This window comes from Cydia fagiglandana, chromosome 26, assembly GCF_963556715.1.
Source record: "Cydia fagiglandana chromosome 26, ilCydFagi1.1, whole genome shotgun sequence".
Classification (NCBI taxonomy): Eukaryota; Metazoa; Arthropoda; class Insecta; order Lepidoptera; family Tortricidae; genus Cydia; species Cydia fagiglandana.
The window spans coordinates 8,274,320-8,298,460 of record NC_085957.1 but is presented as its reverse complement, the minus strand read 5'-3'; the positions used below and the strand labels follow the sequence as shown (position 1 = coordinate 8,298,460).

The 24,141-nt window shown below is 40.6% G+C and overlaps 1 protein-coding gene across 1 annotated transcript in view; it reads left to right on the top strand.

Moving 5' to 3' along the window:
• The first annotated feature begins 5,374 nt into the window (after nucleotides 1-5,374).
• Nucleotides 5,375-24,141, top strand: part of LOC134677473 (adenylyltransferase and sulfurtransferase MOCS3) — a 33,193-nt gene continuing 14,426 nt past the window's right edge. Inside the window, exons 1-8 of the mRNA XM_063535955.1 lie at nucleotides 5,375-5,554; nucleotides 7,548-7,636; nucleotides 8,717-8,850; nucleotides 9,701-9,821; nucleotides 10,732-10,882; nucleotides 12,279-12,365; nucleotides 13,585-13,696; nucleotides 20,745-20,855. Coding sequence (XP_063392025.1) covers nucleotides 5,453-5,554; nucleotides 7,548-7,636; nucleotides 8,717-8,850; nucleotides 9,701-9,821; nucleotides 10,732-10,882; nucleotides 12,279-12,365; nucleotides 13,585-13,696; nucleotides 20,745-20,855 — 907 coding nt within the window. The 5' untranslated portion in view covers nucleotides 5,375-5,452. The remainder of the gene's footprint in view (nucleotides 5,555-7,547; nucleotides 7,637-8,716; nucleotides 8,851-9,700; nucleotides 9,822-10,731; nucleotides 10,883-12,278; nucleotides 12,366-13,584; nucleotides 13,697-20,744; nucleotides 20,856-24,141) is intronic.

The following is a 24,141-nucleotide window of genomic DNA, read 5'->3' as shown; positions in this document are numbered from 1 at the left end:
CGTGCGCCTCCTCATGCAGCAGCCGCGTGGCCGTGAACGCCGCCAGCTCGGCCGCTATGGTGTTGCGGGTGCGGGCCGCGGCCGCCAGCCGAGCCCCGCCCTCCGCCGCGGTGAACCGGGACCAGTTGCCTTCCGTCTCCGTTCCACTCACCCCCTGGTCTCGTGCGCCTCCTCATGCAGCAGCCGCATGGCCGTGAACGCCGCCAGCTCGGCCGCTATGGTGTTGCGGGTGCGGGCCGCGGTCGCCAGCCGAGCCCCGCCCTCCATCGCTGTGAACCGGGACCAGTTGCCTTCCGTCTCCGTTCCACTCACCCCCTGATCCTGTGCGCCTCCTCATGCAGCAGCCGCGTGGCCGTGAACGCCGCCAGCTCGGCCGCTATGGTGTTCCGGGTGCGGGCCGCGGCCGCCAGCCGAGCCCCGCCCTCCGCCGCGGTGAACCGGGACCAGTTGCCTTCCGTCTCCGTTCCACTCACCCCCTGGTCTCGTGCGCCTCCTCATGCAGCAGCCGCGTGGCCGTGAACGCCGCCAGCTCGGCCGCTATGGTGTTGCGGGTGCGGGCCGCGGCCGCCAGCCGAGCCCCGCCCTCCATCGCGGTGAACCGGGACCAGTTGCCTTCCGCCATCTTAAAGTTCCACAATATTAGTTTTAATACCAAAACCTCCGTGAGACACAGACATATTAAATATATTAAGAATAGGTCACTCACGTATTTTAAGTCGAAAAACGCTCGACTTGAACCGTCAATGCAAGCTCCTGATGACACTACTCGGTACGGAGTAAAATATTTCGAGCGCTTTTCGACTTAAAATACGTGAGTGACCCGTTTTTAATATATGTATGTATTTAATATCAATTTAAATAAAAAAAGGACTGATAAATTTATTAAATCAATCAGGACTAGGGCTTTCATTCCCGGTATTTCTAGATCCCGCGCTTTTTGTCAGTCCCGCTTGTTGCGGGATGACGAGCGCGGGACCCGCGGGATTTCCGGGACTGCATGCTGGAAGTTGCAGAAGTTAACTATATCGTCAGCCAGCGTTGGCCGAAACGTTAATGCAATTGAAAGTGTTGGCTATTAACCATTATAAATTGAATCGTAAACTGTAATCGTCCGTTACGGTTTAAGGTTCAATTTATTCGTCAGCCGCAGCCGCCTACCTTATTTGGGGCTGTCCATAAATTACGTCATCGATTTTTGACGATTTTGGACCCCCCCCCCCCTAAAATCATCCAAAAATCATGCTTCAAATCACCCCATTTCCTCCTACGTCATGCTACCATCATCCGATGTCCAGACCCGCCCCCCCCCCCCCATTTGAAATGACGTAATTTATGGATAGCCCCTAGCTCATCACCATCTCAAGCTAAATACTCTTAAGTCCATCATCAAGAAAGATACTCTTCACGCAAAAGCTTATCTAATACCTTTAGCCAAGCAAATCTTGTTAATTTATATATATTTCGGGGATCTCGGAAACGGCATCTGCTATATCGGGGTTTTCATCATCATCATCATCATCTCAGCCATAAGACGTCCAATTATTCTCAACGACGGGACTTACGAACGCGCACGTCTACCCACACGCATCAGGTGTGCACAGGCCTTATGGACGTAACACACTATCGCACCGCGACCTCGGTGACCTCGGATAAGTGAGAGCGAGATACAGATGTCTCTTTCTCGCTCTCACTTATGGGTGCGACGCACCAAGGTCGCGGTACAATAGTGTGTTACCACTTTTACACTTACCGGGGTTTTCGGGGGCGATAAATTTATCTAGCTAGGTCTTATCTCTTAAGCGTGCATTTTTGAGTTTTTATATGATCTCCCAGATATTTACTATTAGGGTTAATCAACTTTTTCTTGTCACTCGTTGCCATGGCTACGGTCTCCTGGGTCACTCTTAAAATCGTATTTATATGAACCAAACTTGCATTTGTGGTAGTTAAGGCTTTTCAAGCATGTTTTTAGAACATGATACAGCAGTTTTTCTAGCAAACTATGCTACTATTGTCTTCTGGCTGATGGGACAGAATAATAAGAAATAGTTGATTGACCCATTATTATTAGTAAAGCAGGCAGGCAGTTGAAAAAACTGATAATGCCTGTGTAGGGATGAATTTATAGTTTATCCAAAATATATTTAAATCACACTTTAAACTCTCGCGTTTTGTACACATATTTAATTACACCCGTAGACCCGTTTGTGTAATTAAATATATGTTTTAATCACTCGCGGACAGAGCGACCGATTTTATTATTAGATAATATTCAGTTGTATGAAATCTGTTCTGTGTAAGTAATCCTAGGGCAGCTGTAAGCGCTACGCGCCGTGCTGAACGGTCTAACGATCCGCCCTCGGCTGCAGCGCTGACAGCGATGTATTGTGCCTGTTTTACACAGGCGCAGTGAGCCCTTAGATACGAATATTGTTATCGTGGCTGTCTCACTAAGTTGCTTTTTCTGTTAAATTTGTATTTCTAAATAATTGTTTGGCTTTCGCTCTTACTCCTTCTATTTTATATAGGTGTGTATTGTGTACCGTTACGGAGAATAAATCGGTGTGCGAAAACGAACGCTTGGTGCCTATTATTTGCTCCTGCATCTGCACCCGTTACCACGCCTAGCACAACTCTACCTTCCACATCTATACCTGTATCCAGATTCAACCAAGTTTTCAGTGTTGAGTAGAATTTGCATTGTGGTTAATCTTTAAAAGCAATTCCTGGTTTTGTACCAATAACATCATCCGCATGAATTGTTCGAGATCCTTACACACCTCACCTTGCACATTTCAGGCTTAGTCAATCAATTTGATGTTCATTCACAGTTAACTTATGACAAGGCAGTATGGCTTCGAGCTTTACCCAGTCCAGATGGACTAAAAAAAAATCACAGTCAATATTGCTTGAATACCTAATTAAATCACATTACAAATATTTTTTAATTAATAACTACTTTTCAGTAGACAATATCAAACAAAACAATAAATTTTAATCTGTAAAACTACTCTTTGTACAAATTAACACATAAACAAACTAATAACAGATAAATAACCCCAAAATTACTTACTCTTACTTGTAAAAACATTGTACTGTGATTCGAAGCTCACCTTGGTAGCTTAATTTCTCTCCTTCCACAGAATCGTAGCACCTAACACTTTGTTTATACTAAACAATGTATAAAAAAGCCATTGTTTTACAGAAAATAATGGCTTTCGTTTACTTTACATGGTTACCGAGTAATGTACTTGTTTACACGAAAATTATCAAATATAACATCGTAACAAGACGCACACAACCTAGAGAATTGTATTATTGAGAAAAAAAGCTCTGAAAAATACGTAATCCTTGTAGAAATTTTGGAAAACTTTACAAGTTTACGAGCAAGAAATGTAAAATCGTACCGTAGCGAAGTTCGATGACATTTCAATCGGCGTTTGGCATTAAATTTCATGTTCGGGACATGCTTTTAATAGCGTGCGTTGAAATTGACAAGAACGTAATGAAGATGAAATCAAGCGCTTAAATAGTTTAGAAGCGTTTGGGGCATGGATCTAGTATATAACTGGAACAGGCATGAGGGGTGACAGGAAATGACCGAACGGGATATAATACAGTAAAATTATACATTTTGCGTTTGCGTCAAATCCGGTAGTTCTGATTTTTTGCAGGTATGTTTATGATGTTGGCCCAATGAATAATCCAAGTTTGTGACTTCGAGCGCCGAACGCAACTTTGTTAAAAATCGAATAAACCGCAATTTTTTTTAGATTTGGGCGATTATAACCCTAAAGTACTAGTTTTTGATAGTAACTTCCTAAGGCGTTTTTAAAGTAGACTAGATTTGCTACAATAAGGCACTAGAATTGTCTTTGTACATCTAATATGACGGTCAAGCAAATCTTGTCAGTAGAAAAAGGCGCGAAATTCAAATTTTCTATGAGACGATAACCCTTCGTGCCTACATTTTTCAAATTTGCCGCCTTTTTCTACTGACAAGATCTGCTTGACCAAGTATAGTTTCCGAGATAAAGCCTTTCAAAATTTTATAATTTTTATCAGTTCTTAGCTATAATATAAGGGTTATAGATGGTCAAGCAAATCTTGTCAGTAGAAAAAGGCGCGAAATTCAAATGTTCTATGGGACGACAACCCTTCGCGCCTACATTTTTTGAAATTTGCCGCCTTTTTCTACTGACAAGATCTGCTTGACCCAGTTTATGTAGGTAATTTATATGGAGTTCATCACCGCCACGTTCTATAAAATATTAATTTTTCATAAAAAAAAATGTATGAGTGCCTATTTTGAAAAAAAAAAATTTTTTTGGGTAATAAATATTTTGTCGAACGTGGCGGTGACGAATTCCATATAAATTACCTACCTAACACTTATAATATACCTAAGAACTGATGTAAAATTATAAAATTTTGAAAGGCTTTATCTCGGAAAATATTAGATGTACAGAGACAATTCTAGTGTCTTATTATAGAAAATTTAGTCTACTTTAAAAACGCCCTAGGAAGTTATTACCAAAAACCGGGCAAGTGCGAGTCGGACTCGCGCACGAAGGGTTCCTTACCATAAAGCAAAACAAAAAAAAACAAAAAAAATGCAAAAAAAAAACGGTCACCCATCCAAGTACTGACCACTCCCGACGTTGCTTAACTTTGGTCAAAAATCACGTTTGTTGTATGGGAGCCCCATTTAAATCTTTATTTTATTCTGTTTTTAGTATTTGTTGTTATAGTGGCAACAGAAATACATCATCTGTGAAAATTTCAACTGTCTAGCTATCACGGTTCGTGAGATACAGCCTGGTGACAGACGGACGGACGGACAGCGAAGTCTTAGTAATAGGGTCCCGTTTTACCCTTTGGGTACGGAACCCTAAAAACTAACACTTTAAGGTTATAATCGCCCAAATCTAAAAAAAAGTGCGGTTTATTCGATTTTTGACAAAGTTGCGTTCGGCGCTCGATGTTACAAGCTTGGATTATTCATTGGGCCAACATCATAAACATGCCTGCAAAAAATCAGAAACACCGGATTTGACGCAAAAGAGCCAGGTTACAAAATTCGACAAATTTACTGGATTAATAGTCTTATAAAACTTTCAGTAGGAGTGGCAGCAAAAGCGCTATTATTGTTTGTCCTTGTCACAGTCCCATATTTTTTTTTTATACCTCACCGTAAATTTAGTATGGATTATAGTAGGCAAGAAATAAATTCGACAAATCATAGTGTAGCATTGCGTATGTTTTGTCCCTCACGGAGGCACGCGTATAGCACATCTATAGGATCCTACCATCTATCGCAAAGCTTTCAAATATAAAAAAAAAAGTGTTAAATGTCAAATTGACACCTGTCAAACTACAAGCAGCGAACTCATGCGGATTTTAGAATAATATGTTTATTATTTATTAATTTTAAGCTTAATTTAATCACATAATGGAGTGTATAAGCATATTAGAACGGGAAATTGCCGATTTGCGCAAGACCTTAGCCGAGAAAGAAACCGAGCTGTGCGAAATTAAGAAGAAATGGTTATCGGTTCGTATTGTTTCCTTTTTGCTAACCAGTAAGTTTGTCTATCTGACCTGACTGGAGTTTTCCCCTCATCTAGTCGAAGGTTAGCTGGAAGAGATCCCTTATAGGGATAAGTTAGCCTTTGTACTTCCATTACTGTAATTTATTTTTGTAAACCTGTGTTGTGTACAATTAAGTGATTTCTACTACTACTACTACCTATTACAGTATGACTACAATGCTGTTGTGATGATAATTATGACAACTTACTCATTACTTGTAGTAATAGATAAATTAAAGATGGCAATAGAAATCTTTATTGCACACCTCAATAAAAAAAACAGGCCGCATAGCCAAGATGCCAATTGCTTACGCTCCGTAGCTTTTGAAATGCAACTGTCACTGTCGCACTAATATGGAAGAGTGATAGAGAGATATAAAGCTTTTCGCTGTCGAAGGGATAGCGGTTGTAACCTTGGCTAGGCAGGCAGTACAGGAAGAAAACAGCAACAGAAGTAGGAAACACAACAGGCGGTTTTATTGCTATAGTTTGTTTTTTTTTAGCATTAGAAAGAACTTTGCAGAAGTAAGCTTGTGGTTCCAAATCCGGCACTTTTAGCGGTATTCTCTCTCTCTCTTTAGCCTTTTTCTACCCTTCGGGTGTAGGCCTCCTTCATTTTACGCCATTTGTCACGGTCTTTTGCAACCTGAAGCCACTTCTTCCCCGCAGTCCTTTTGATGTTGTCGTCCCAACGCATCTTGGGTCTACTTTGGGGACGCTGTAACGTAGATACGTTACGTAACCTAGGTTACATTTATAAAATTAAATTAGATTGTAAAATAACTTATATGGCATTAAAATATAAATACTTTAATAATAATCACTTGTCTTAAATACACTAAAATAATATCACTTTAATATTATTTATACAAAACTGTTCCCTCTAATTGCGACTCACTGTACTTCGAGCAACACTCTTTTGTTCGACGTAAACCGGCTAGCGGCGTCCCCGTCCCGCGGACCCTCTCTCCGCGCGGGCCCGCGCGCCAATCGATCAGGGGAGGACAGATCTAGCTTTCGTCGCCGGCGCACGCTCGCTTGCCTTCGCGCAGCGACGTCTGTCGTGCCCGGCGAGAATGAATTTGTACGATTATATTTATTCATTCCGTTCCTGCACTCATTTAGTGCAAATGGAATCATTTTTTTTAGTGTTTAAAATCCCCTTTGGGGAGCCTAGTTACGGCTAAGACCGTAGCCGTGAAGACCAGCCGGCAGTTCCTGAGCGGCCCAGCTGACGTCCCTCAGCTCGTCCGTCTCCGTCTCCAAACCCGCAGTGGCTCCGGCAGCTTCAGGGGAGTACTTGCGTGGTGGAACTGTCCTCGGAGCAAAATCAGTACCGGCCTAGAACCCTACCCTACGACCTATTCGCGTGCTTGCGGCGGAGAATAAATTAGTTACTTTTCTTAACTCTTTGTTTAATTTCCTCTCCGCCTACCCGTAGCAACGCTCTTCCCCCCATGGTCGTCACTCGAGTAGTCGTTTAGCGGTATTAATTTGAAGTAAATTATATGTATTGACCATGCTACATTAGATAATTCAATAATTATTAACAATTAAAGAGCCTGATAAAAACTGCACACTTGCTTCTGTGGAGTTCTTTCTAATGCTAAAAAAACGAACTATATAAGTATATTTTAAATTTAAAATATTGATTTATTTTCATAACAAGCCTCTATATACAACAATGTTAAAACAATACTTACACAAAACCTAAAACTAAATTTAAATGGCATTATTGGTTAGGATTTAGGATATGCCCAGTCCGTACTAGAATTTAACTGGGAGAGAATGCTTTTGGCATCAAGTCCGCCTTTTGTGTGATAACTTTTCATTTTGTACAATAATGATTAAATACATAAATAGTGGAAATCCGTGGCCACTGCCTACCCCTTCGGGAAATAGGCGTGATTATATGTATGTATGTATGTACATCAATAGATGCTTTTTTTGTTGCAGAAACCGCAAGACAATCAGATGCAAGCGAACCCCAACGGGTTTCATGGCCAGGCCCATGTAGAACGTCTGCCCCGATGGGCAATAGAAAGGTAAGTTATGACCACAGACAAAACACCTCTAGACTGAGCATAGTCGCGCTACCCCCTCTGCCACGCATATGGTAATTTTACTCCATGTTCGAGTCGAAAATGTATTTGTGTGACGTCCGTGTCTTTGAACGGACCAATCACGGCACGGGACTTCGCTCACCTCGTCCCGCGCACCCCCGCATTTTTGGCATCATCGTTTGCATGAAATAATTGCTCTAAACTCGGTCTAGAGGATTCCTAGTCTATGGTTATGACCAAACCCTATCAAGGTTGCAGTTATTTTATTTTATGGCATTTCAGTTACTGGATTCAATTTAGTGATTAATCTAGAGATTGAGGTTTGCACTCTTCAGATACTTGTTGGCCCATTCACTGATTTTGCATACCTTCTTTCTAATGTTAAAAAAAAACGAACTATAGTATTTACATAAAACCTACAAACTTGTTGATGGTGTCTTTATTCGGAGACTTCAGTTCTTTTAAGCTGAGCTTAAAATAAAATGCACTTTAAAAACCGGACAAGGGTGAGTCGGACTCGCCCACCGAGGGTTCCGTACTTTTTAGTACATATTTGTTGTTATAGCGGCAACAGAAATACATCATCTGTGAAAATTTCAACTGTCTAGCTAGCACGGTTCGTGAGATACAGCCTGGTGACAGACGGACGGACAGTGGAGTCTTAGCAATATGGTCCCACTTTTACCCTTTGAGTACGGAACCCTAAAAAGCGCTACGACAAAGGACTCGACTTGGAAGTATTTTTTCCGCAGTCTCGTAAAAACGCGTAGAATTCTTCAGGCTCTATAGGGACCGTGCGCGTTGGAGGGTCTGCCATCTTGTGGCCTGAATCGGAAACATATGTGCACATGTACATCGCCAAAGCAAGTGCTACCACCTACTGTTCTCGTCGGTATGTTTCCTTATGCATAGTAGGTTCTGCCATCTTGTGGGCTACATCGGAAGCATAAACGTCACATTTACGCCTGGCGCCAAACATCTGACGGCTCCTATGCTGCCCCCTATAGTTCATGCACGTGGCCTATGTCTCGACTGTAATGTAATTTGACATAATATATACAGGTACAGCCGACAAATCCTGCTGCCCGAGATTGGTGTAGAAGGGCAGGCGGCGCTGCTGGCTGCTAAGGTGCTCCTGGTCGGAGCTGGTGGACTTGGCTGCCCGGCTGCCGCGTACCTAGCAGGCGCCGGTGTTGGTACGTATGGTGTACAGATACAGACAGACTGATGGGTCAGGCGCTGCTAGCTGCTAAGGTGCTGGTCGGAGCTGGTGGGCTTGGCTGCCCTGCTGCTGCGTACCTAGCAGGCGCTGGTGTTGGTACGTATGGTGTACAGATACAGACAGACTGATGGAGGGTCAAGTGCTGCTAGCTGCTAAGGTGCTTCTAGTCGGTGCGGGGGGGGGGGGGGGGGCTTCAGCTGCTCCGCTGCATATGTTATGGATATGGATGTGTATTATATTTATCGTCATCTGGCACCCACAACAGAAGCCTTATGCTCGTTACTGTAGGATTAGGCCGATTTGTCTAAGATCATATTAATTTAACCTAAAACGATTTTAACTCATACTTTTGTAACACACACTTTAATCGCGTAAAACTTATTATGAACTGACATTTCAAACGTAACGTTACAGTCAGACCAAGAATAGTCTGCAGCGGATTTGATAGCGCACGCAGTGAAAGTGTTATTTTAAACGTCAAACTTCTATGGAATTATGACGTATAAATGACACTTGCACTGCGTGGGCTATCAAAACCGCTGCAGACTTTGTTTGGGCCTACTCTAAATGTTTATGAATAAGAGGTTACTGTGGGATTAGGTCGATTTGTGTAAGATCATCCTATACCTTTTTTTTTAATGGCCTATACTGTGTCCCACTGCTGGGCAAAGGCCTCCCCTGTCTTTCGCCACTCGTCACGGCTTTGTGCATGCTCCCGCCAGTCGCCACAGAATGAGTCCAGGTCGTTTCGCCATCTCATTTTTGGTCTGCCTCTGCCTCGGGTGATCCTATACCTAGAATATTTATTTATTAATTATTTGCAGGTGAAATAGGCCTTGTGGACTACGACACCGTGGATGTGACCAACATTCACCGGCAGCTGTTACACGGGGAAATAGATCAGGGCACCAGCAAAGTGCAGTCAGCCGCTGCCGCTTTAAGGAGGTAGGTTTAAAAAGCGGCCAAGTGCGAGTCGGACTCGCGCACGAAGGGTTCCGTACCGTACCATAAAGCAAAAAAAGGCAAAAAAAAACGGTCACCCATCCAAGTACTGACCCCGCCCGACGTTGCTTAACTTCGGTCAAAAATCACGTTTGTTGTATGGGAGCCCCACTTAAATCTTTATTTTATTCTGTTTTTAGTATTTGTTGTTATAGCGGCAACAGAAATAATATCACGCTTCGTGAGATGCAGCCTGGTGACAGACAGACAGATAGACAGACGGACAGCGGAGTCTTAGTAATAGGGTCCCGTTTTACCCTTTGGGTACGGAACCCTAAAAAGGGAGTATTACTGCAATGTTCTGCCGCCAGAGTGCAGCACTTATTTGTTTAGTAAACCATAGAGTAACTTATACATACTAGGCCTTAAACAGCTTTCTGACAAGTTTTCACTATGACATTGATGCACCAAGGCGGTTTGTTTACTGGTGCCCTACCGCGAAACGCGAAAATCGAAATTTCTTTATCTGCCTCTCTATCGATCGAATAAGCAAGAGTGATAGAGAGGCAGAAACCGAACTTTCGATTGTCGTGTTTCACGGCAGGCCATGTGATTGACACGTGATGTGTCATTGATGACGTCAATGTGGTTTGTTTACTGTATGTACTAATGGTGCCACCTACGCAGAGCTTTGCCTAATATTCCCTATTGTAGTGTGTGTACTACGCCTTACTCACACACGTGCATAGCTTAGTATATAACGGCTTATACTTGTTACTCAAGAATAAACCTATATTCCATACTCTCGAGTTCTCCTTTAACGCCCCACCTCACATGGCGATCCTGCCAGGATTAGTGAAGTTGTACTGTATATGTAAAACGCGACAAAAAATATATATAATATTTTATGCAGGATAAACTCTAACGTGACGGTGACCACACACGATACGCAGTTGTCCTCTACCAACGCGCTGGACATCGTGGGTCGGTACCATATGGTGCTGGACTGCTCGGACAATGTACCGACTAGGTACCTTTTGAATGACGCTTGCTCTCTTACTAAGGTCAGTATCATATCAACCTGATAAAGTAATTCATAACACTCATAACGCTGACCACACACAACTGCTGTCCTCTATGCGCTTGACATCGTGGGTCGGTACCATATGGTACTGGATATGGTATGGTATGGTACCATATGGTTGCTCTCTTACTAAGGTCAGTATCAAACTAATAACACGATGAACACACACGATGTCCTCTACCAACTCGCTGGATAAGGGCGATCCCCCCCCCCCCCCCCCGGCCATCGGCTATAATATAGCCGCTATATCACCTCCCCCCCCCCTTTTCCCATCAGCTGGCGACGTTGTAGGTGCTGGACATCGTGGGTCGGTACCATATGGTACTGGACTGCTCGGACAATGTACCGACTAGGTACCTTTTGAATGACGCTTGCTCTCTTACTAAGGTCAGTGTCAACCTAATACATAACGGTGACCATACACGGTGTCCTCTATCAACTCGCTGGATAAGGGAGACCCCCCCCCCCCTAGGCCATCGGCTATATCACCTCTCCCCCCCTCTGGTCCATCAGCTGGCGACGTTTTTGGTGCTGGACATCGTGGGCCGGTACCATATGGTACTGGACTGCTCGGACAATGTGCCGACTAGGTACCTTTTGAACGACGCTTGCTCTCTTACTAATGTCAGTGTCAACCTAATACATAACGGTGACCATACACGATTTCCTCTACCAACTCGTTGGATAAAGAGTGAGTCATACCTGTTTTTAGTACAAAATATTGTACACAAAATCAATGAACAAATTTAATGGCCAATTCTACAGTCCTCTAGCTGATTGACCTTATTATGTAACCTGTAACCTTTTTTGTTTTCTCTTTGTTCGATTTGTTGCTGTAAGTTTTGTTGCGACAATAAATGACTTTTTTTTTTATTGATCGGCGTCTTCAAATCCAAGAGCGGCTGAGGTGCTCAAAACTATCTTTAAGCACTAACGCCTTGATAAAAGTGGCGTGTTCAGATATTTATGATATTTGACGACCGGTCTGGCCTAGTGCGTAGTGACCCTGCCTATGAAGCCGATGGTCCCGGGTTCGAATCCTGGTAAGGGCATTTATTTGTATGTATTATGATACAGATATTCGTTCCTGAGTCATGGTTGTTTTCTATGTATTTAAGTATTTATATATTATATATATCGTGGTCTGAGTACCCACAACACAAGCCTTCTTGAGCTAACCGTGGGGCTTAGTCAATTTGTGTAAAAATGTCCTATAATATTTATTTGTTTAATTTATTTATGAGTACCTTGTCCGATATATCTGATGGCGACAGTATATACTTACATGAAAGGGCCAATGGTTAACGTTTTATTTCCTGTATTATTCTCAATTGAAATAAAAGTAATAAATAATTTAGCTTTGAATTTGTTTGCAGCTGCCCCTTATATCCGGAAGTGCCTTAAAAATGGAGGGACAGCTCACGATATACGGATATCGAGCGCCGAAGGATCCCAACGAAAAGGTAACATTTCACTGTTAGCACAGAATAAATAATAGTACTAAGTACAGAAGACTCACTCTCTAACAAAACGCGTCTGTTACCATCAGGACAGATGTGGCCGCTAGGTGGCGACAGCGCCACGCGCGGCTTATGGCTAGCCACCAAAATTGGTGTGGAACGGATGTACTTTTAGCTACCTGTAGCATAGCGACGAAATCGCTGAGTGAGCCACGCCTGGTGTAAGGATATTTAACGTAACGTCTGGTTTAAAACGAATGTTGAATTAAAAAAAACCGACCAAGTGCGAGTCGGACTCGCGCACGAAGGGTTCCGTACCATTATTATTATTATTTGTATCTCCGTTACAAACTCTCGGGTTTTTTTTTAAGCCCGGTCATGATTATTATTATAGCCTCATTTATTCCTTAATACATTAAAAATAAGTACATAACAATTCGTAGATAATTTCACGTGCAAAATTAATCTAGATCTACAATTCATTCTGACAGTAAGTAAATTAAATATTTATATAATTTAATTAATGAATACTCTTTTTTTTAATTATTATTACCATTAGCTTATCTTATAGTTTTCGGGGGCCCTTGTGGATACACTTCGACCCATAGGGATCTTTTGTGCAATTACCCCTAGGAAAGATCCGTCAACTACTTAAGAGCTTTTCCCACCATATCCGTACCATTACTTAAAAAACGGCCAAAAAAATTACGTTTGTTTATGTGAGTCCCACTTAAATATATATTTTATTCTGCTTTTAGTATTTGTCGAAAACTCACTGGTACGAGCCGGGGTTTGAACCCGCGACCTCCGGATTAAACATCGCACGCTCTTACCTCTCTCTGTTTACATAGTTTTGTTGCAAGACTAGGGTATTTGACTAGGTACTAGTCAAATCAGTTTCTTTTTTCGAACTGACAAAACGATTTTGATGCTATGCAATTTACATGAAACACTAGCATGTGACGTATACGCGATTTAAAATAGAAATTGTGTCTAAAAATAACTGCTGTCTACGTTTCTCTATGAATCTGCTGGTGCTTTATTTCATGCGTGGTGTAAAATAATTTATTTTAAATACAGTAAACTGCGGAATGCGGGTCGCTTCCAACCGGCACGTATGGAGATCCAAGGGGGAGGCCTATGTTCAGCAGTGGACGTCTTAGGGCTGAGATGATGATGATGATGACAGTAAAATACCCTATTTTGTATTGTTTCTTAGCAGGAGGCATACCAGGGCCCGTGCTATAGATGCCTCTTCCCGTCCCCCCCACCCCCCGAAACGGTCGGCAGTTGCTCCGCCAATGGGGTGGCAGGGCCCGTACCCGGACTAATAGGTGAGCTACATACAAATTACAAATACTTACAAATTATTAATTGTTTGAATATGAGTGGTTATAAATGGTGGTAGGGTTAGTATTTGGTTACATCACAATTAGCCAGAATTTGACCTCTGACGCTCAATATGCATGTCATTCAAACCAATTAAAAATTTTATAATTTATGAACCTCCAGGTCTTTTTTATTGTATCTTTTGTTGTAGTACATCTTGTATTGTATTTTTGATATGTTTATATGACTGTTTGGTTTTCTCAATAAATTAAAAAAAAAATTATAGTAATGGCGATCCAAAGACATATATAACTTCGTATAAGATGAACAAATTCTAAGGAAAAAACGTGCCTCGGAAATCAAGAAAAAGTCATTCTCGGATAGATGCCGCACACACCTTTAACCTATCCTCGGCTAGATGGCGTGACGACACCGTTTCATATTTAACAATTTTAACACATAGATATCACTGAATGAACATGGTTCAAAATGATATAAATATAATAAAGTCATTTATCCATATAATACATTTTTTGATAATTTGATACGTTTTCATTTTGAGTTTAGTGTGTCGATAGATGGCAGTAAATTTACTGTGACTACAAAATTTACTATGACAGGACCCCTCTATACTATCTATATCTATTCTTTTTGGTCAGACTAAACAATAAGGATTAATAATAATTTAAAAAATTATAATTACAGGTCAATGTCATGCATATAGTATCAAGTTTACACATGTAGTGTATAATTATTTTCCGTATATTATTATATATTATATTACTATTGTCTGTATATTTAGGTATTTAAATAAAAGTAAACAAACAATTTTTACATTTTCAGGCAGTTATAACATTTATTGGTTAACCAACCAAATACATAACCGCCTGGATCTGTCACTGAACGACCTGACTTTAACCTACATTATTTGATCGTGTAATGATTTCATCTACCCTCAACTGGCTTAAGGAGCCATTTGAGGGTAGATTTTGTGTACTTTTATTTATATACCTAAAGATACAGAGTATACGTCTGTACAGTCCACGTCAATAATATGTTTACAATTTTCGCCTTATACTTTACATAGGAGTAAGTGCAAAAGTGTAAACAAATATTTTCACCTCAGAAGCTCGAACAAGGGTACTTTGCTTCTTAAAAACAGTGAGAAAAATGCGATTTTGCTCACTGAGTCATTTTGTCTCACTCAGTGAGCAAAATCGCATTTTGCTCACTGATTGAGACAAAATGAGTGAGCAAAATCGCATTTTGCTCACTGAGTGAGACAAAATGTCATTCAAGTGACCTTTATAGTCAAATGTCAATTAAACATGCGGGGTCTAATACAAGTTCGATATACATGGGTTCTATTATCTCTGTCCCTCTAGGTATGTTCTCACTGCTTAGGGTGAAAAATTTTGTGTACTACACGAGATCAAAGTTATTTACATCTCGTGCGCTTTTGAATCCCTTACTACGCTCAAGATTCTATCATCATCATATCATTTCTATTATAGAATCTTTCGCTTGCACGGGACTCAAAATAAGCACTCGAAGAAATATCAAACTTTGATCTCTTGTTGTACAAATAACTATTGACGTCGACTGTATAGTATGAATTATCTCAGATGATTTTTTAGAGTTCGGGTGCTAATCCGTTAAACAAAAGCATTTGTTTCTTTTAAGAGCGGTCTACAGCTCGTGACAAAGCAAACATGTCGTTTAAAAAGCGACTATCGTGATAGTATTAAGGTTTAAATTCATATGACAGCTTGTTCAGAGAACAATCAGGGTGGTCTTGTTTTTTGAGATAACAAAAACGTGTTATCTCCGTATGGGCTGATTCAAGAATTTGAACCATATAATAAGTATGGTAAATTTGATTTTTAAATGGGTTTGTTCCCGTTACTTACGTCGGGGCTATTAGCAGTAAGCATTGTAACCACTGCATAAAGGAAACAATATCTTTTGTTTAACAGATTAGGTGATTAAGCTTAAGTGGGATTGGGCTGGACATGTCTGCCGCATGCACCCTGAAAGGTGGGCCAAAATGGTTACGGAGTGGGACCCACGGAACACCATAAATGGTGCTGGCCGGAGTGCAGGCAGACCGAAAAGGAGATGGCGGGACGACTTGGACGCATTTTATCCGGATTGGCGGGAAACTACAAAAAACAGGGTCGAGTGGAGGAAACGAGGGGAGGCCTTTGCTCAGCAGTCTAACAAAAAAAAAAAACAATAATCACCTGAAATAGTGAATAGAATCAGGCGTTACTTTGCGGAAATCCATATTAATTAAAACCAAAATATTACTTTGCTAATCCGCGTAATAAGATAACGTGCTAGTCAATCAGTGCTAACCCGTTATACTTACTTGCGTATTTTTTGCATGCAATTAATGTTCCCACCCTCCCACCGCAAAAATAAATACGCAAATAAATATAACAAACCACCACCAAAAGAATAATACTCGACACGTGTTTCGCCTCTCTACGAGGCATCCTCAGGAGCTGTTGACGGTCTGACGTCCGGCAACGGAATGACGTGTCCAGAATGGTCGGCCATATTTATACCTTGACCACTCCCCCTACTGTGCAAGTGTGAGTGAGATGGAAAAATTCGTAATAACGGCGATGACGCAACATTCAATTGTTCGTTAAGAATCATGCCCCTATTGTTGTACCTAGTTATTTCCAGTTGTTCCAGAACACCCAAACGCAATCCCTTCTCACAAACATGCAAAACATCAAAAGAATGATTCTCAGATAAAGTGTGGCCTGTATCTAATAAGTGCTTTGCAAAATTGGATTTTTCTGGATGGTTATGTCTATATGACGCAACATGCTCTTTATACCTAGTAGTGAAATTACGGCCCGTTTGCCCCACATACACTTTATTACAATCGTCACAGGTAAGCTTATAAACTCCAGACTTTTTCCCATTCTCGATCTTATCTTTGCCATTACAAAGCTTTGAGCGCAAAGTGTTATTTGTCTTAAAGGCCACAGGAATGTCGTTAGACTTTAAAATATTGTAAATTGCATCAGACAACTTGCCAACATAAGTTATGCTCGCTTTATATTTCTTAATCGGTTCAGAGGATCGTGCCGCATACAACATAGTGTTGACTATAGTATTCTGCTTCTTTCTGATGATACCATCCACCACAGACTTATTGTAACCATTCGAAACTGCTAAGTGATAAATATTATTTAATTCAATCTGATAGTGTTCATCAGAAAGAGGCACAGTCAACATTCTATGCACATAACAATGAAAAGCAGCCAACTTATGCTGCCACGGATGCGTGGAAGAAGCCGGGATAACTGTATCGGTATGTGTAGGCTTACGGTAAATTCGGAACTGATGCCTGTTGTTTACTTTAGTGATTGTCAAATCCAGAAAATTCAGTGAGTTGTCTTGCTCTAGTTCCTTTTTAAACTTAATTTTTGGATGCTTACTATTAATTTCAGCAATAAATGCATCCAGCAGGCCCATACTACCCATCCAACAAATAATTAGATCATCCACGTATCTAAAATAGTATAATATGTTACTGTTGCCCACAATATGCTGGTTCTCAAAATGGTCCATAAAAATATCTGCCATTAAAGGACTTAGTGGTGAACCCATAGCCAAACCATCACTTTGCAAATAATACTGTCCCTCAAATCTAAAATAATTTTGTTTCATACAAATCGCTGTTAGATCTATCAATTCGTCTATTTCCCCTGGATGTAAACGTTGCCTTTCAAAAAGACCCTTAAGAATCTCCAAAGTCTCTCCATATGGCACATTTGTAAACAAACTGTCTACATCCAATGAAAGAAGAACAGCATTCTCTGGTATGTTAATGTCCTTAATCTTTTCTATTAACTGCAAGCTATTTTTCAAGCAATATTTCGGCTGGAACTGGGACTTGTTTCTTATAATGCAATTCAACCTTTTTGCCAGATTATAAGTTGGCGCACCCAAGTATGAGACCACTGGACGAACTGGGATATTATCCTTATGAATTTTGGGAAGTCCATAAAGAATAGGAGCTCGTGGATTCATAGGCACAACCATACTCTTCTGATGTTCGGTTTCAAAAACAAACGAAGAATTCTTAACTGCTTGTCTAAGATCTTTCTGGAACCCTGGAGTTGGGTCTCTGTGCAATCTCGAAAATCCATCACCTTGAATAAGGTCTAGTACTTTCTGATTATATTGTCCCTTCTCCATAATCACAATGCAGTTACCTTTGTCTGCCTTTGAAACCACCAAATCACTGTCTTGCACTTTCCGTTGTATAGATCTCAGCAGCAAACCATCAGAATCAATACTCCCACTCTGTGCTAGACCAGTACTCTTAATAACATTAGCTACCATGGTCTTTGTATCTACATCACCACGGCCCCGCACTATTGCAACCTCAGAATCCACTGCCAAATTTTCTAACGTTCTCTGAGTAATTTTTGTCTGGAAATTATACTTCAAACCTTTACCTAAAAGCCCAATTTCATTTTCTGAGAACTCCACATTAGTTAAATTCTTGACTCGAGGATGGAAATCATGATGAGTTGTTGGTTGCACATCCCTTCTTCTTAAAAACGAACCAGAACTCGACTCTGTTAACCTACACACCACACCACCACCTTCTGAACTTGCACACCAGATGTATACTACCCAGCTTAACAAATTGCATAGGTTAACAGAGTCGAGTTCTGGTTCGTTTTTAAGAAGAAGGGATGTGCAACCAACAACTCATCATGATTTCCATCCTCGAGTCAAGAATTTAACTAATGTGGAGTTCTCAGAAAATGAAATTGGGCTTTTAGGTAAAGGTTTGAAGTATAATTTCCAGACAAAAATTACTCAGAGAACGTTAGAAAATTTGGCAGTGGATTCTGAGGTTGCAATAGTGCGGGGCCGTGGTGATGTAGATACAAAGACCATGGTAGCTAATGTTATTAAGAGTACTGGTCTAGCACAGAGTGGGAGTATTGATTCTGATGGTTTGCTGCTGAGATCTATACAACGGAAAGTGCAAGACAGTGATTTGGTGGTTTCAAAGGCAGACAAAGGTAACTGCATTGTGATTATGGAGAAGGGACAATATAATCAGAAAGTACTAGACCTTATTCAAGGTGATGGATTTTCGAGATTGCACAGAGACCCAACTCCAGGGTTCCAGAAAGATCTTAGACAAGCAGTTAAGAATTCTTCGTTTGTTTTTGAAACCGAACATCAGAAGAGTATGGTTGTGCCTATGAATCCACGAGCTCCTATTCTTTATGGACTTCCCAAAATTCATAAGGATAATATCCCAGTTCGTCCAGTGGTCTCATACTTGGGTGCGCCAACTTATAATCTGGCAAAAAGGTTGAATTGCATTATAAGAAACAAGTCCCAGTTCCAGCCGAAATATTGCTTGAAAAATAGCTTGCAGTTAATAGAAAAGATTAAGGACATTAACATACCAGAGAATGCTGTTCTTCTTTCATTGGATGTAGACAGTTTGTTTACAAATGTGCCATATGGAGAGACTTTGGAGATTCTTAAGGGTCTTTTTGAAAGGCAACGTTTACATCCAGGGGAAATAGACGAATTGATAGATCTAACAGCGATTTGTATGAAACAAAATTATTTTAGATTTGAGGGACAGTATTATTTGCAAAGTGATGGTTTGGCTATGGGTTCACCACTAAGTCCTTTAATGGCAGATATTTTTATGGACCATTTTGAGAACCAGCATATTGTGGGCAACAGTAACATATTATACTATTTTAGATACGTGGATGATCTAATTATTTGTTGGATGGGTAGTATGGGCCTGCTGGATGCATTTATTGCTGAAATTAATAGTAAGCATCCAAAAATTAAGTTTAAAAAGGAACTAGAGCAAGACAACTCACTGAATTTTCTGGATTTGACAATCACTAAAGTAAACAACAGGCATCAGTTCCGAATTTACCGTAAGCCTACACATACCGATACAGTTATCCCGGCTTCTTCCACGCATCCGTGGCAGCATAAGTTGGCTGCTTTTCATTGTTATGTGCATAGAATGTTGACTGTGCCTCTTTCTGATGAACACTATCAGATTGAATTAAATAATATTTATCACTTAGCAGTTTCGAATGGTTACAATAAGTCTGTGGTGGATGGTATCATCAGAAAGAAGCAGAATACTATAGTCAACACTATGTTGTATGCGGCACGATCCTCTGAACCGATTAAGAAATATAAAGCGAGCATAACTTATGTTGGCAAGTTGTCTGATGCAATTTACAATATTTTAAAGTCTAACGACATTCCTGTGGCCTTTAAGACAAATAACACTTTGCGCTCAAAGCTTTGTAATGGCAAAGATAAGATCGAGAATGGGAAAAAGTCTGGAGTTTATAAGCTTACCTGTGACGATTGTAATAAAGTGTATGTGGGGCAAACGGGCCGTAATTTCACTACTAGGTATAAAGAGCATGTTGCGTCATATAGACATAACCATCCAGAAAAATCCAATTTTGCAAAGCACTTATTAGATACAGGCCACACTTTATCTGAGAATCATTCTTTTGATGTTTTGCATGTTTGTGAGAAGGGATTGCGTTTGGGTGTTCTGGAACAACTGGAAATAACTAGGTACAACAATAGGGGCATGATTCTTAACGAACAATTGAATGTTGCGTCATCGCCGTTATTACGAATTTTTCCATCTCACTCACACTTGCACAGTAGGGGGAGTGGTCAAGGTATAAATATGGCCGACCATTCTGGACACGTCATTCCGTTGCCGGACGTCAGACCGTCAACAGCTCCTGAGGATGCCTCGTAGAGAGGCGAAACACGTGTCGAGTATTATTCTTTTGGTGGTGGTTTGTTATATTTATTTGCGTATTTATTTTTGCGGTGGGAGGGTGGGAACATTAATTGCATGCAAAAAATACGCAAGTAAGTATAACGGGTTAGCACTGATTGACTAGCACGTTATCTTATTACGCGGATTAGCAAAGTAATATTTTGGTTTTAATAATCACCTGAGATTATTCATACTATACCACTATTTCGTTTCAGGCGTGCTACAAGCGCTGGAGGCCATTAAGCTTATAGTGGGTTATCCTCACAATAAGCTGTTAGTCGAGCGTATGCTTATCTTCGACGGCGATGACTGTACCTTCAGAAATGGTAAGTTTTGTATCCCTTGGAAACTTGCCGCCTCCATACAATCATCATTTTCAAACTTGGAGCATTTAGTACTTAACTAGAGATATCATGGCTGTCATTTTCTGTACGAAACAGTCTGCCGTACTACTCTATATATCTAAGATGGACTAATTACCTACCTAACCCTTATATTATATTATACCTAAGAACAGATGTAAAAAAGTAATGAATTTTTATGTATTTTCACCACACCAGCTCGGAAAGGCTTACTTTGCACTTCGAAAACTGATAGCAAAGTTGCATTTTATTCACATGTGAGACAAAGTAATCAAATGCAAATTTTGAGTTAGTTTCTTATGTTTGCTGGTAGAATTGACTTTTAAATGATGATTTTGGATGACAAATTTTTAATAACATTGATTTGGATTTGATTTGGTTTGATTTTGTTTGATATTTTACATTTAAAATTTGCTTCAGGTTGGTGTGGTGAAAAATTTTGTGTTTCACTCGGGGGCAAATTTTGTTTAACCCTCGTGCTTTGAAACCCTCGCAACGCTCAAGATTCCATTTTTCGAACCACTCGCTACGCTCGTGGTTCAATTTTGGAATCTTTCGCTTGCTCGGGTATCAATATTAGCACGAGCGGTTAAACAACAACTTTGCCCTCTTGTAAAACAAATAACTATTGTATATTTTATATGGAATAAATATTTTTTCACCTCAGCAGCTCGAACAAGGGTACTTTGCTTCTTAAAAAGAGTGAGCAAAATGCGATTTTGCTCACTGAGTGAGACAAAATGGGTGAGCAAAATCGCATTTTGCTCACTGAGTGAGACAAAATGTAATTCAAGTGACTTTTATAGTCAAATGTCATTTCAACATGCGGGGTCTAATACAAGTTCGATATACTTGGGTTCTATTATCTCTGTCCCTCTAGGTATGTTCTCACTGCTTAGGGTGAAAAATTTTGTGTACTACACGAGATCAAAGTTATTTACATCTCGTGCGGTTTTGAATCCCTTACGACGCTCAAGATTCTAATTTAGATTCACTCGCTACGCTCGTGAATCTATTATAGAATCTTTCGCTTGCACGGGAATCAAAATAAGCACTCGAAGAAATATCAAACTTTGATCTCTTGTTGTACAAATAACTATTTCACCACACCAGCTCGGAAAGCCTTACTTTGCACTTCAAAAACTGATAGCAAAGTTGCATTTTATTCACATGTGAGACAAAGTAAATAAATGCAAATGTTGAGTTGTTTTCTTATGTTTGCTGGTAAAATTGGCTTTTAAATGATGATTTTGAATGATAAATATGTAATAACATTTATTTGGATTTGATTTGGTTTGATTTTGTTTGATATTTTACATTTAATATTTGCTTCGGGTTAGTGTGGTGAAAAATTTTGTGTTTCACTCGGGGGCAAATTTTGTTTAACCCTCGTGCTTTGACACCCTCGCAACGCTCAAGATTCCATTTTTCGAACCACTCGCTACGCTCGTGGTTCAATTTTGGAATCTTTCGCTTGCTCGGGTATCAATATTAGCACGAGCGGTTAAACAACAACTTTGCCCCCTTGTAAAACAAATAACTATTATTTATTTATTTATAATCCAAACAAAATTACAGTGAAGTTATTGCACTTATCTCCCAAACTGCAGAACAGTTTGTTGGCAGAAAAACTAAGTCTACCCTCCACCATATTTGTAATCGTATACTAGTGTTATAAATATTAAAAGCCGAGCCACACCGGCTTGCGTGTGCGTGACGTGCGCGTGTGCGTGCGCTAAAATTGTTGGAGCCGCACACGCACACGTCACGCAAGCGGTGTGCCATCTCTCATAAGGATCTGTATACTACAACGCCACACGCGCACGTGCACGTCACGCACACGCAGCCTTCACCACCTCTTGGGTTGTAGGTTGTGGTTGTGTTGTGTTGGTTAGGTGTGTGTCATCTGCCGAAATCTTCACCACCTCTTGGGTTGTAGGTTGTGGTTGTGTTGTGTTGGCTAGGTGTGTGTCATCTGCCGAAATCTTCACCACCTCTTGGGTTGTAGGTTGTGGTTGTGTTGTGTTGGCTAGGTGTGTGTCATCTGCCGAAATCTTCACCACCTCTTGGGTTGTAGGTTGTGGTTGTGTTGTGTTGGTTAGGTGTGTGTCATGTTGGGTGTAGTGTTATATAGTTATGACGTTGTGTTGATATTATTATTGATTTATGTGACGTGATATATTTGTATATGGTTTGGGTTTGTTTAGGTGTGTTTGGGTGTGGTCACGTGTTGAAGAAGTAAAGAAATAAATAAATGAATAAATAAATAAATGAATAAATAAATAAATGAATAAATAAATAAATGAATAAATAATAAATGAATAAATAAATAAATAAACGAATAAATAAATAAATGAATAAATAAATAAATGAATAAATAAATAAATGAATAAATAAATAAAATGAATAAATAAATGAGTAAATTGTTTTTTTTTTTTGTTATTTTTTAAAGTTTTAAAGGCATTTTTTTTCACGTGTAACGTAGTAGTAGTAGTAGTAGTAACCTTACCCCTTCTTCTTCTTCTTCTTCTTTATTAGGGGCTATATAAGGCTCCAAAGCCTATGTATCACTGCGACCATTCCTGATCTATTGTGATCGCCACCTACTACAACTCTCGATCCAACCCTGCAACTTCAAATAGCTGCAGGATCTTTTTGGTTTCGAGAGACTTTACCTCCTCCGGGCGTAATATGTGTCCGCCCAAGATTAGGTCACGAGTACGCATTAGGCAAGGGCACTCTGTGAGGATGTGTAAGGGCGTCTCCTCTGCCTCCATGCAGAGTCTGCACCGCCCTATGTCACATTTCCCCATGGTGTGCATGTGCTTATTTAGGCCGCAGTGCCCGGTAAGCACCCTTACCAAGTTGCGCAGTTGGTTCCTAGACAGCGTTAAGGCGTTCGAGGACGCCTTTTTGCTGAAGGCCTTGATAAGCGCTTTGGAATGGTTCAAACCTGTTGTTTCTCTCCAGAGTTGAATGGTTTTGTAGTGACAGTAGGTCTTTAGGCTTCTCTCTAGCCGCGTTAGGCTTTTGGGGATACCACAAAAGGGCTCAGGACTGTAGTTCTTCCCCTTAGCCCCTGCTCGCGCGAGTTCGTCGGCCTTCTCGTTTCCTACGACACCCGCATGCCCCGGGACCCAACGTAGAACAACCTTGTTCCTGGCTCCAAGGTTGTTCAATAGTTGCCTGCAGTTCTCAACCAGCCTCGATGTGGTGCCATCGGAGGTTAGGGCTAAGAGTGCCGCCTGGC